Source organism: Leptidea sinapis, chromosome 39, assembly GCF_905404315.1.
Source record: "Leptidea sinapis chromosome 39, ilLepSina1.1, whole genome shotgun sequence".
NCBI lineage: Eukaryota > Metazoa > Arthropoda > Insecta > Lepidoptera > Pieridae > Leptidea > Leptidea sinapis.
This window is the reverse complement of record NC_066303.1, coordinates 5,662,547-5,675,340: the sequence shown is the minus strand read 5'-3', so window position 1 is coordinate 5,675,340 and position 12,794 is coordinate 5,662,547. Positions and strand designations below refer to the sequence as shown.

Genomic DNA, 12,794 nt, shown 5'->3' with positions numbered 1-12,794 from the left:
TAAAAATAAATTAAAGTTAGATTTAATTTGTATTAGTTATTTATGCAACTGTTGTGTAATAAGGGGTATTAAAAAACGAATGTGGGATTATGATAATAGTATCACATGAGTGTTTGAATACCTAATTATCAACAGTTGCATACAAGACTTTATCTACACCCATAATATGAATCCTCTATAAAAGATTCTGAAACAGTTAGCTTACTACTAACATTAAAGAAGCCAGTCCTTAAAACCATAACATCATCCAAACGAGTGTTGTAATGAAATTCAGTACATCATTACAACACTCGTTCTGATGATGTAATCTTCTGTTTTAGAATCTTTAATAGAGGATTTGAAGCATGGGGGTAGATAAATAATCAGTGGGAGTACATTATGTATCATATGGCGAGTCCCTGTTCGTCGTAGGTGACGAAGATCTTCTCGATGGCCGTGATGTAGGCAGCCGTCCGCACATCCAGGCCCAGGTTGTGTGTGATCGCTGACTTTTTCACATTCTGGTGAATAACAAGAAGAAATACATTATATAATACAACTAAATGACCCAACAGACTCAAAAAAATTACGTATCTAAGTATTCAGGAATATTGTAGTCTAAGCCATCGGAAAGGAATGATTTTATAATAATTATGTAGTAATAAAATAATTTGTGTAATAGTTATTTATGCAACTGTTTTGTGATAAAGGGTATTAAATATTTTTGGGGTTTCTCAAGAATCCTGAGCGACACTGCATTGTAATGGGCAGGGCGTATGAATTACAATCAGCTGAACGTCCTTCTCGTCTCATCCCTTGTTTTCATAAAAAAAAAATGAAAAATTAAGGACGAAATATCACGCACCCACGACAACAACATGATATTAGAACTAAGACCAAATTAATTACTGTTCTCCAAAAAAATTCATAGAGATCCGTAAATATGGAGAATATAAAATGATTTGTGTAATAGTTATTTATGCAACACACATTCGTGTTTTAATACCCCTTGTATTAAAACACGAATGTGTGTTTTAATACCTAATTATCAACAGTTGCATACAAGACTTTATCTACACCCATAATATGAATCCTCTATAAAAGATTCTAAAACAAATATGCGTATAAAGCCTTTTATGCCTTTTAGTAACCATAATATCATCAAAAGGAGTGTTATTATGAAAACGGATGATATGTTGTACTGAATTTCATTACAACACTCGTTTGCTTGATGTAATGGTTAGGAGGGTGTTTTAATGTGATTTAAAACAAAGGTTGTAGATAAACAGCTATTACTTTACCGCTTTATAATTGCCATTTTTTTAAGTATTTAATTTGATATAGTATGTGATTCTTAAGAGATAGACATGTGCCATCGTGGACTTTTCTTTAGAACTATATAAGACACACAATTCCATAACATATTATTTTGTTATATCTCAAAAGTTTAGACAGCGTTTTCGATGAAAGCTGCCAGACGGCTTATGTTTTCCGACACCTCCAACAAATATAATTAATGTATGCAAAAATATATACAAAAACTTAACGAATTATATACCAAACATCTTCCTCGAGAACCACGCTATCCATTGGTGAAAATGCATGAAAATTGGTGCAGTAGTTTTTGAGTTTTCGCGAACAGACAGACAGACGCGGCGGAGGACTTTGTTTTTTAATATTATGTAGTGATAAATATTCTATAAAAAGTAATAAGACTGTATGTACACTTACCAATCAATGTTCGTACGGTTCCCGCATGCATACTCCAATAAAATTGTAATATAACAACAAACGTGTGTTTATGTGTATATCAATAGAACAAATCTAGAGCTTATTATTGATAACATTAATTTTTGTCCAGGGGCACCGCTAGATTTAGACCGACACACAACAACAAACAACTATTCTTCTAGAATCTAGATCATCCCACTTCTGACCCATGTTTGCGTGATGGATTTCGGGGCTGGAGGTCTATTATAGAAATAAGAATTGTAAAGCATCCTTAAATCGATTCAAATAATATACTATTAAAGTCTCATAAAAACGTCGATAATTTGTCACGCTTTTTTCAGCTATATAATGACAATTTCAAAATGGCGTCATCGATTTAAATTTTAAGTCGTTAGTACTTTATCTACCTAGACTTCGTCTACCAAGGGTCTAAAAAAAAGAGATAAGGAGACGTATAGGGATGGCCAAAAATGCAATGTCCCAGATGCACAAGATATGGAGAGACCGTAACATCACGCGAAAAACTAAACCCAAATTGGTGACTTCGCTAGTTTTCTCAATATTTAGTTATGGAACGGAGACCTGGACACTGAAAAAGTCCGACAGAGACCGAATAGACGCCTTTGAAATTTTGTGCTGGAGAAAAATGCTGCAGATTCCATGGACCGCCTTTCGCACCAACGTGTCTATTCTAAGAGCGCTTAACGTCAAAACAAGACTTTCCACAATATGCCGAAGTAGGATGCTAGAATTCTTTGGGCATATTGCTCGTAAAGAGGGTCATAATTTGGAACAGCTGATGGTGACAGGCAAGGTAGATGGCAGGCGTCCCAGAGGACGCAGTCCCAAGATATGGTCGGACCAAATACGATCTGCTCTAACCATCAACTTCCATGATTCCCTTCATAAGGCTAAGGATCGCAGCAGATGGAGGGGAATCGTACGGGAGAAACTAATGCAGTGGGGGAGTCACGACCCTCAGTAATTAGGAAAACGACGCGAGGATGAGGAGTACTTCATCTTCTAGGATTCGACTTAGTTCATCTAGTACTTAGGAGAGCAAATCGTGTTTTTTTTGCACTTGTTATTTTATTAAGTGAGACTGACCATACAAGCGTTGATCATGGAGTATTCTAGGCCGGAGGTGACGAGCTGCTTCTCGTTGGCGCCGGACATCATCGACTGGAACAGCGGCGTCGGACAGATGTTGGCGTCGATATTGGACTTCTTCAGCGATTTCTCCACAGAGTCTGTTAAGTTACATGTCAAATCGAATCAGAATTGATTAATAACAGATACTTATGAATGTACCCTAATGATACTTCTACTAAAAGTAATATTTCCACGACACCTAACAATCTTTTTCGTGTACAATAAAATACATATAATGCATCATCAATGGACTCATCAATAAATCAGATCTTCTACTATTAACGTTAGATTCTTTTATTGATAAAAAATTACAGTTGAAGTTTTATGCATCACTGAGCACAACATGACAAATTCATGATACCAGCTTGCTTAATATCACTAATTATACACTAGGAGCTTATTTTACAAGAAATAATAGATATGGAGGCTCATGTATATTAGTTCACAAGCAACATAAGTTTAAAGCTCTTCCCGTTACTAAATTTTGTAAAAGCAATATAATAGAATGCTGTGCAGTGGAACTTTTACAACATAAAATTTTAATATTATGTATTTATAGACCGCCAAAAACTTTACAAAGTGATTTTAATACCTTTTTTTTCAATCTTGATTCTCTCCTACAAGAGTTCTGCTTTAGTAAAAAGAAAATAATTCTTTGCGGTGATTTCAATATCAATACTCTTAATGACACCAAAGTATCTAGGACTTTTCCTCAGCTTTTAAAAACATTTAATCTTAAACTAGCTTTTAATGAACCTACTAGACTAATCAGTGGATCTTGCATTGATCATTTTATCCATAATATTAAAGGGTGCAAAGGACTTTTTGACTGTGCTTTATCTGATCATACGGCGCAATTATTATCGTGTCCGGTTAAAGTAAGCTACTGTTTGAAATATTGGTTTTCATCAGCACGTGACTATAGTAAAGAAAATCTGGAAAAATTTAGAGAATATCTAGGTTGTCTTAGATTCAATGAGGTTTATGAGACTAACAATCCTGAGTCTGCTTTTAATCATTTTTACGATAATAATAATAATATGATGGTAATAATTACAATTCTTTATTTTTAAAACCTACTACCCCATTTGATGTTAATAAGACTATTAAATCGCTCAACAATACAAATAGTACTGGATATGATCAAATAACTACTAAGATTTTAAAATTTGTATCTCTAAAAATCTCACCGGTACTCAGCTTTATCATTAATCTATGTATTTCTGAAGGTGTGTTTCACGATAAACTGAAGACTGTAATAGTAAAACCACTGTTCAAGAAACTTAACAAGGAATCGATGAATAACTATAGACCCATAGCACTTGTCCCCATTCTTTCTAAAGTATTTGAAAAGGTTATCTATGAGTCTTTGAATAGTTATTTTGAAAAAAATAAATTGTTTGCAGAGGAACAATTTGGCTTTCGAAAGAATAAAAATATAAACATGGCAGTCTACAAATTTCTTAATTCTATCATGCGTAATTTAAATGATAGGGTTCCAGTCTGTGCTTTATTTATGGATTTAACCAAGGCCTTTGATTTTGTTGACCATGAAATATTATTAAAGAAACTTTATGCCTACGGTGAAAGAGGTAACGTATTAGACCTTCTTAATTCATACTTAACACATAGAAAACAAATAACACAGATTACTAAGGTCAACCTAAAATATAAAAAGCTTGTTAATTACCATTCACAGTCGAAAGTAATTCAACGCGGCGTTCCTCAAGGAAGTATCTTAGGGCCACTATTATTTATTATATATATCAATGATCTACCAAAATATGTAACTCACCATGACATGGTCTTGTTTGCTGATGATCGTACAGTTATATTTGCAAACAAAACCTTAAATGACCTTATTATTAATGTTAAGAATACACTAGATATAATAATAAACTGGCTTAATCGTAATAAACTCATAATCAACTTACATAAAACGAACTAATGATTTTTAAGCTCAGAGAAAAAACATCGTATGCTTTGAATGTAAATTATGAAGGTAAAACTATCAACGAAGTAAATGTAACAAAATTCTTAGGTCTGTATATTAATTCTACTTTAAATTGGAAGGAACATTTAGATCATATTTGTACTAAGTTAAGGCAATTCTCCTTTGCACTTTATATGTTGGGTAAAACTGTAAACGTGTCGGTGCTACTGACGGTTTACCATGGATATGTGGCATCGCTATTAAGATATTGTATTATATTCTGGGGTAATTCTAGTGAAAAAGAAGCTGTGTTTAAGGCACAAAAGAGATGTTTAAGGGCAATTTTTAAATAAAAAATGACAGATAGCTGCAAGCCGTATTTTAAAGAATATAAAATTCTCACAATGCCATGTCTGTATATTTATGAAATTATTGTATTTGTAAAAAGTAATTTAAATTTATTTCATAACCGCAAGAGCAAAAGACATGCCATTGAGCTTCAACAGCCACCCAGTAATTGTGCCCATTTTACAAAAAGCCTCTTCTGCGCTGGGCCTCGTTTATATAATTACTTACCCAGGGTTATTATAGAAACGGAGGAGATCCCGAATTTTAAACAAAGTTAAAAATGTTCCTAATAGATAAGACATATTATACAATCAGTGATTACCTTACGGACAATTTTTAACTATTATAATTTGACATCTATTTAGTTTTTTGACATTTAGATTTTCGACATTTAGATGATAATATGAAGAACATTATATATTAGTATAGTAATATGTCTTTTTAAAAGTTGCATGCTGTAATTAAGCAGAGTTTGGCTGCTCATGTGCTTTTGTTTATATTCAACACCTGTATATCACCCAAATTCGCAAATAAAGAAAATTGAATTGAATCGAATTGAATAACCCCTCGGAAAAGTTGAGTCTAAATGGGAAGAAGTACCAAGAAGCTCAGATATTTTTAAAATGGAGAAACATAAATAAATCAAAGGTCATTGCGATCCAAATTAAAAAAATTTAAAGAAAAGAGTAATAAAATGATTTTTATTACAATGAAAATTACCATACATGATAGCTACCAATTCATTTCCTTTAAAATAAGTAGGTTTGACTACGTCGTGGTCTTCCAACGCATACATTACAATCTTCAGCTAATGTAGGTTTGACAGCGAAAGAATATTGATTTTAAATTACGATTACATACCTATTTATATTATAGAAAAAAATGAGCAATTTTTATAAGATGACCTTATACTAGGTAAGCTACAGTTTAAGGTAAAGAAGTCAACTCTAATGTCGTCAGAAGAGGTAAGAGTCAAGCAGTAGAAAGAGAGGCAACTTATCTATACATAAAAATGAATTGCTGTTCGTTAGTCTCGCTAAAACTCGAGAACGACTGGACCGATTTGGCTACTTTTGATCTTGAATTACAGGGTGGCGCAATAGAACGTGCATATTTAAAATATTGATTAAAAAATAAATACAAAAGGTATAGTTAAAATAAAACTGAGGTATTATTTATATTATTAAGAAATAACTGAAGTTTATTTTTTAAAAATAACATCGTCTAAATGATGACCCTCTCTACGACGACACTCCTCTAATCGCAAACGGAAGTTATTGTAAACTTTCTTCAGTAATGCTGGTGTAATTGCTGCCATTTCACCACGGATATTCTCCTTGAGCTGATCGATATTTTTCGGATTATTGCTGTAGACTTTGTTCTGGAGGTATCCCCACAAAAAAAAGTCAGGATGCGTCACGTCTGGACTACGTGGGGGCCATGGGATATCACCTCTTTTCGAAATCAGTCTGCCAGGGAACATTTGTTTCACAACCGCCATGGAGTCATTTGATGTGTGACAGGTAGCTCCGTCTTGTTGAAACCAAGTCCTAGAATTCACTATTCTTGAATTTTCAAGCTCTGGAGCCAAAAAACTTTCCAACATCGCAACATAGCGTTCGGTATTAACAGTGACGTTTTGCCCCCGCGCATTTTCAAAGAAAAACGGTCCAATTATTCCTCTACCAGAGATTGCTGCCCATACTGCCACTTTAGGACTATGCAGTGGTTTCTGGTGCTTGAGTTTGGGATTCTCACTGTTCCAGTAACGACAATTTTGACGGTTTACGAACCCATTGATATGGAAGTGGGCCTCATCTGAGAAAAGGATATTGTCAAAATTGGAAAATCGATTAAGCATTTCATTAGCAAATGCGAGCCTTGCTCCGAAGTCAGACTCTTTCAATTCTTGTGTTAACTGCAGCTTGTAAGGATGCAGTTTAAGATCCAAGTTTAAAATTCGTTGCAAACTTCGTCTAGATAAATGTAAGACAGACGATCTCTTGCGAGTAGACATTTGTGGATCTCCTCGTACCTGCATAACTCTCTCAATATTGTCGTCGGTCCTAGATGTTCTTGGACGACCTTTTGCTTGTGGTTTAAACGTTGAACCAGTCTCTTCAAAACGCTGTACCCATATTTTAATTAAATTAGCACTCGGAGCTTCACTAATTTGCCGTAGTCCATATTCAGAACAATATAAACGCCTAGTAACGATGTATGAACGAGAGTTCTCGTAAAATGCGCGACGCTTCCCGTCGAAGTGACTAAAACTCCATGAGCCCGCCTACCCAACGATGCAGACTCCCCCCGCCCGCGCACTTTCTACCCCGCGAAAAAAGATGATGCAATATGCACGTTCTATTGCGCCACCCTGTATTTGTGGAAGTCCAGGGAAGGTTTAAAGGGTGAATAAATATGAAAATGCTCTTAATCAAATAAAAACAACAATTTTGTTTTTCCTTTGATATGTCCCCCGTCGTTCAGAAATCAAATTGAAAGAATAGTTTAAAATGAATAACTAATTAGAATATTTATATCTTTCTAACTTTCTCAGGAGTTAGAAAACAAACTTAATTTTAAACATTTTCATCTGTCTACAATCAACACCTATTTTTGTATCGCGATTTTTATATTATTCTGTTCCATCCACAGAAATAGGGTTGCAAGATGGGAATCGAATATAATAATTATTGTAGTACGATACATTTTATGTACGATTTAATATTTCGTAGGTCTGAGAATCGTTCGTCATATATTTGTTTATACTGCAAAAATTTTAATTATTGATTCTCTTCTTATTACTTTATACGGCAAAACAACGTTTGCTGGGTCAGCTAGTAGGTGAATAAAAATGTAGCTTTGTAGCTCTGTGCGATCAGAATTACACCTTACATTGTATGACGCCAAGAGTCCCTATGTCTTTAATTGATTTTGCAGAGTGAGACTTCCGTCCTTGTACTATTATATAATCTTTGCCATAAGACATAATTTTATTGCAGGTATGATTTATAAAGAGTATACATGGAAATGGATATTTAACAAAAATGGGGTTTACGCATGTCAATCACAGGCGCGTTTAAATACATTAGAAATAAATTATTGATCTAATATTGCCGAATTTGACACTATAACTTTCGTCCATGAGTGACATTCACGCAAAGATCGGTTTTAATGAACTTAATTACACCCAATCCCATTCTTAGAAAGAAATTCCTTCCGAGTATTATACAGGTCTGTATAGATTGAAGTAGCAATACTGCACAACACTAGTCTGCAGATACCCTAAACCTAAACACCACAGTACTCCTCTTCAGGAGGGAATTCTAGAGCGTGGCTCTACTGACGGTACTTACCCAACAAGGCAGTGTTTGAATCCCGCCAGAACTTGATGCTCAGCTTGCCGAAGCTGACGTGATTGATGTTCTTGAGGAACTCGAAGTAGGAGACGGTGACGCCGCCCGCGTTAGCCAGAAGGTCAGGGAGCACCAGGATGTTCTTCTCGCGCAGTATAGTGTCAGCTGCCGGGGTCGTCGGCCCGTTGGCGCCCTCCAGGATAATCTGCACGTGCAAGCATCGTGCTATAGCTCTGCCTTCTATATACACTATTTCCTTCAAAGCTCAAAGTATAGCGTGTAAAAGAAGTAACGCAAGGCTTCTTTGCGCAAGATGCCAGCTAGATTACGGATACCGTATGGGCGTTTTTTTGTGTTTCGGTCTGAAGGATGCCGTAGCTAGTGAAATTACTGGCTAAATCTATATATATAAGAGATTTCCACGTATATCATCACCATATCTCTAGAACCATCAGAGCTAAAGACTTGAAATTTGGTAGGAATATTCTTTTCACCGAGTAGAGGTCAGCTCAGAACGGATTTTACGAAATCCCACCCGCAAGAGTTTTTTTTTTATTATGAACAGAACAATGTCTGTCGGGTCAGCTAGTGAGAGTATACATCCTATGTCTCAAGGGTTTCTCAAGAATCCAGAGCGGCACTGCATTATAATGGGCATGGCCAATTACCATCAGCTGAACGTCCTGCTCGTCTCGTCCCTTATTGTCGTAAAAAAAACCATGTCTGCAAATCACACGTGGTGTAGAAGAACCTACAACAATTTTGGCTTCAAGATAATGAGACGAATGTAAAATTTCGGAAAGATGATAATTGTAGGCTTTAGTAATGATCATGGTGATACAAAGTTTGATAATTATTTTACATTTTATTCGTTTATTATTATAATACGAACAATAAACCCAAAAACGAATGGTCATAAACAATAATCTATTCTTTAATCCTTGCAATTCTTTTAAAGAAGTTTCGTCTAGCTGAGATTACATAAATTTATTGTATATATCTTAGGTTGAATATGTAAATATTTTTATCTAGAAAGAATTTAATTATATTTGCCTGAAAATTAATTCTTCGTGTTTTTTTTTGTAATATAGTTTACACCTTAGACCAATATCTATTCAAAGTGCTCTTTTCTCTTACTGTTTCTAAAAAGTTTAACTATCAGAACATCTTATAAGATTACTAGCCGTTCCCGCCCGCTTCGCTGGGCGAATTTTAAATGGAAATAAATTAATGAAGGAACGGTGGAATTCGAAAAATAAGTAAAAAATAAGATAATAGCTATACACCATCTAGGCTAAATTTCTCATCGAATGGTGGTAGTTTCATGTCGATACGATTAGTGTTTTAGGCGTGATTGAGCCTCAAACAAAGACCATTTTCATTATATATATAGATTTTATGTTTACCTATGTTTCTGAGAAAGTAGTTGTTATTTTTTCATTTAATATGTTCCTACGCCTGTAGTAGGTGACCAGTACGGTTGAACGGTCTACCTTGCAGTTGATCTTAGGTGCGTTCTCGTGTGTGATCGCCTTCTCCAACGCGGCCACCACCAGGATGTCGCACTTCTCAAACATCAGCTCAGGGCCCGTCTCCGTGGCCCCCTGGAAACCCTTCGCGCTGCCTCGATTGTTAGATTTGTATTTCAAAAGCTCCTATAACAAAAATAATCCTGTAGCCGTCTGCTAGTTCTGTAGCCTTCACAGTAAGATAACGCAGTGAATCACACTGGATTTATTATAACTGGTGTGTTATATACGTGTTGTGCACGCCATCTACACAATGAGGTGGTAACTACGAGTAGAGTACTACAACTACAATTAAACCACACGGCAGGCGGGGAGCGGGCTCACTCTCTTCAAAAAAATCAAAGCGCAAACAGATTAAGATTTTTGTCACTTTTATAAAATAATTATTTGTACAGTTCAATAACAGCGCCAACAAGTATGCCTGGTGCACCCCAGATTTTCGTGGATGTGATAGTTATGAATCTAGTCGATTTGGGCTTAGTTTGTGACTCATAGTCGAAGAAGTGCTGCTGATCAAAAATTATAAAATTTTTCACATTGCTCATCTTCAATAATGTTAGCGATTATCCCTCAATCAAGTGGGCCCATTGTTCGTCCGTTGATATCAGGTAGATCTGAAAAGCTCTCTACTGCATTTATCACTCTAAGGCTGTTTGACCGAATTCTTGTCCGCACGCTACAAGCTAAAATATATCGTTATCATCTGAATGTGTTGCGTTCCACCACAGAGTGGTTCTTAAGGGACTTTCTCTCCAGTATTACCAAATTATAGAATGACCTTCCTTGCGCTTTGTTTTCAGGGCCATACACATGTGCTACCAAAAAAAAAGCAAGAACCTACACTTATCATAAAGGCTGGTATTCCTCCTGCAACGATTTGTGATTCCTCCAGTGTTGCAAGAGAGTACGAGTATGTAAGTTTAGATCGGTTTATATTTTCCACAATGAGATATTAAGAATATTAGTTGAGAGATAATTTAATAAGTTATTTTCATGTCAGTTAGGTATCTTTTCATACTTAAAATCCTGTGTTTTTATCACATTAAAACGAATACACATACACACACATTCCCACCTTCACACTCACACACACATACATAAAACTGTCCGAATGTAATCATGGTGTTTTAAAACGTTATCCTCTAAATAAATAATTAAGTATCATTGGGGGGTATCACTTCGTATGGGTCAATCAGGTGACCCATACGATACGACTTGTCCGTCACGACCCTCGCAAGTTTTGCAGTTACTTACTGCGCAGTTGATCCCCTCCGGGTTCTTTAGACTACAGTCCACCTCCACCACACCGATCACTCTGACGCCGCTCTCCTGCAGGCAGACCCCTGCGTAGCTCCCCACGTTGCCGAACCCTTGAATGATCGCTGTCTTTCCCTGGAATGGGACACCTTTACTGAGAGAATTCATGTGTTGCAGTCTGGTAAAAGCCTCATCATAGTAAAACATAATTCCTCGTTTGTCGAGTTTGACGAGCCCGTTGTTAGAATAGAAGGAGAACTTACAGTTATGGGCAGAAATACACATACTTGACTAATACTAATAAATGACAATTAAATAAAAAATAGTCATAGTCTAGATCTAGTTATGAGTGACTGCAATTACTGTGTTTCTTGATAGACAATAACCATTCCTCATTTGAAGTAAGCTAGAAAAATCCTAGAAAACCTTAAATCCGACGTCGAGGCCGATCAGTTTCATCCAGTGCTCGTCGTGCACGAACTCGCTGGCGGTGATGAAGACCCCGCGGCCGGTTGCCTCCACGCGGCCGTGGATGCCGCCTCCGTTGATGGGTTTACCGGTGACGCAGGCCGCCGCGTTCAGATCATTATAACCTACGTGCAAACAGATCTTAGTATCCCTACTGTCTTAAACTTAAAAAAACAGCTGCTATCAGCAAATCAAATGTAAAATATTAAATCTATCAAGTTCTTAAATCACTGTAGGTACCTATTTCGAAATATACTTCTTAGAAAAATACAGCTCTTAACTAATAGGAATTACTTAGTTCTTCTCTTGCAGAATCTGACTGTAACAAAATCGACTTTGCTGATCTGGATAAAAAAATATGTGTATAAAAAAATAGAATCTTAAATAAACTAATTAGTTCATCTTTTGCGGTGTCTCAGTTTTTTCATATCAAGTTTTACCATCAGTCTTCCGATGTGGATCGATAATGGCCTGCTTCTATGCATTTAGTATGCTAAAAGCATCCCCTAATATATTATGACTGATTGTATACTATAATATTAAACAAGCAATTCTTATAAATTAGTACAGAATAGGGCATATTAAATACTCTAGAGGATTCGGATTATGCCGATGATATATGCCTCTTAAACCACACACGCGCAGATATGCAGTTCAAATTGAGCGACGTCCGTCAGGAAGCAGCGAAGACTTATTATTCGAAAGACTCGAGAAATGAGGTGCCGGGCAACGAGCTCACTCCGATCCTTCATTGGCACAGAGGTAGTGGAAAGCGTCCATAAATTTTCTGATCTCGGGAGCTGCGGTCAGAGACTGGAGGGGCTGAAAATGATATCACTTCAAGGATTGTCAAATTGGACCAGCAACCTTTGTACGGTTTCGATTCGTATGGCAATCACGGAAACTGACACGCAGAATTGAGCTCAAGGCATTACGGTCCAACGTGAAGACCGTATTGCTGTATGGGTGTAACTTCAGGTTTACGTGAAACGGTGCCTTCGCAATATCCTCGATATTCACTGGCACGACAAAATTTCAAAC

General features: G+C 36.2%; 1 protein-coding gene across 1 annotated transcript; it reads right to left on the bottom strand.

Annotated features, from left to right (window-relative positions):
• Positions 1 to 21: 21 nt before the first annotated feature.
• On the bottom strand, positions 22 to 10,886 carry LOC126976026 (glutamate dehydrogenase, mitochondrial-like). Its single transcript, XM_050824173.1, has 5 exons — positions 10,870 to 10,886; positions 9,993 to 10,151; positions 8,500 to 8,704; positions 2,818 to 2,960; positions 22 to 500 (listed from the first exon to the last, which is right to left on the bottom strand). Exons 1-5 carry the CDS (start codon positions 10,876 to 10,878, stop codon positions 384 to 386), a joined length of 633 nt encoding a protein of 210 aa, XP_050680130.1. The 5' UTR covers positions 10,879 to 10,886; the 3' UTR covers positions 22 to 383.
• Between the last annotated feature and the right edge of the window lie 1,908 nt (positions 10,887 to 12,794).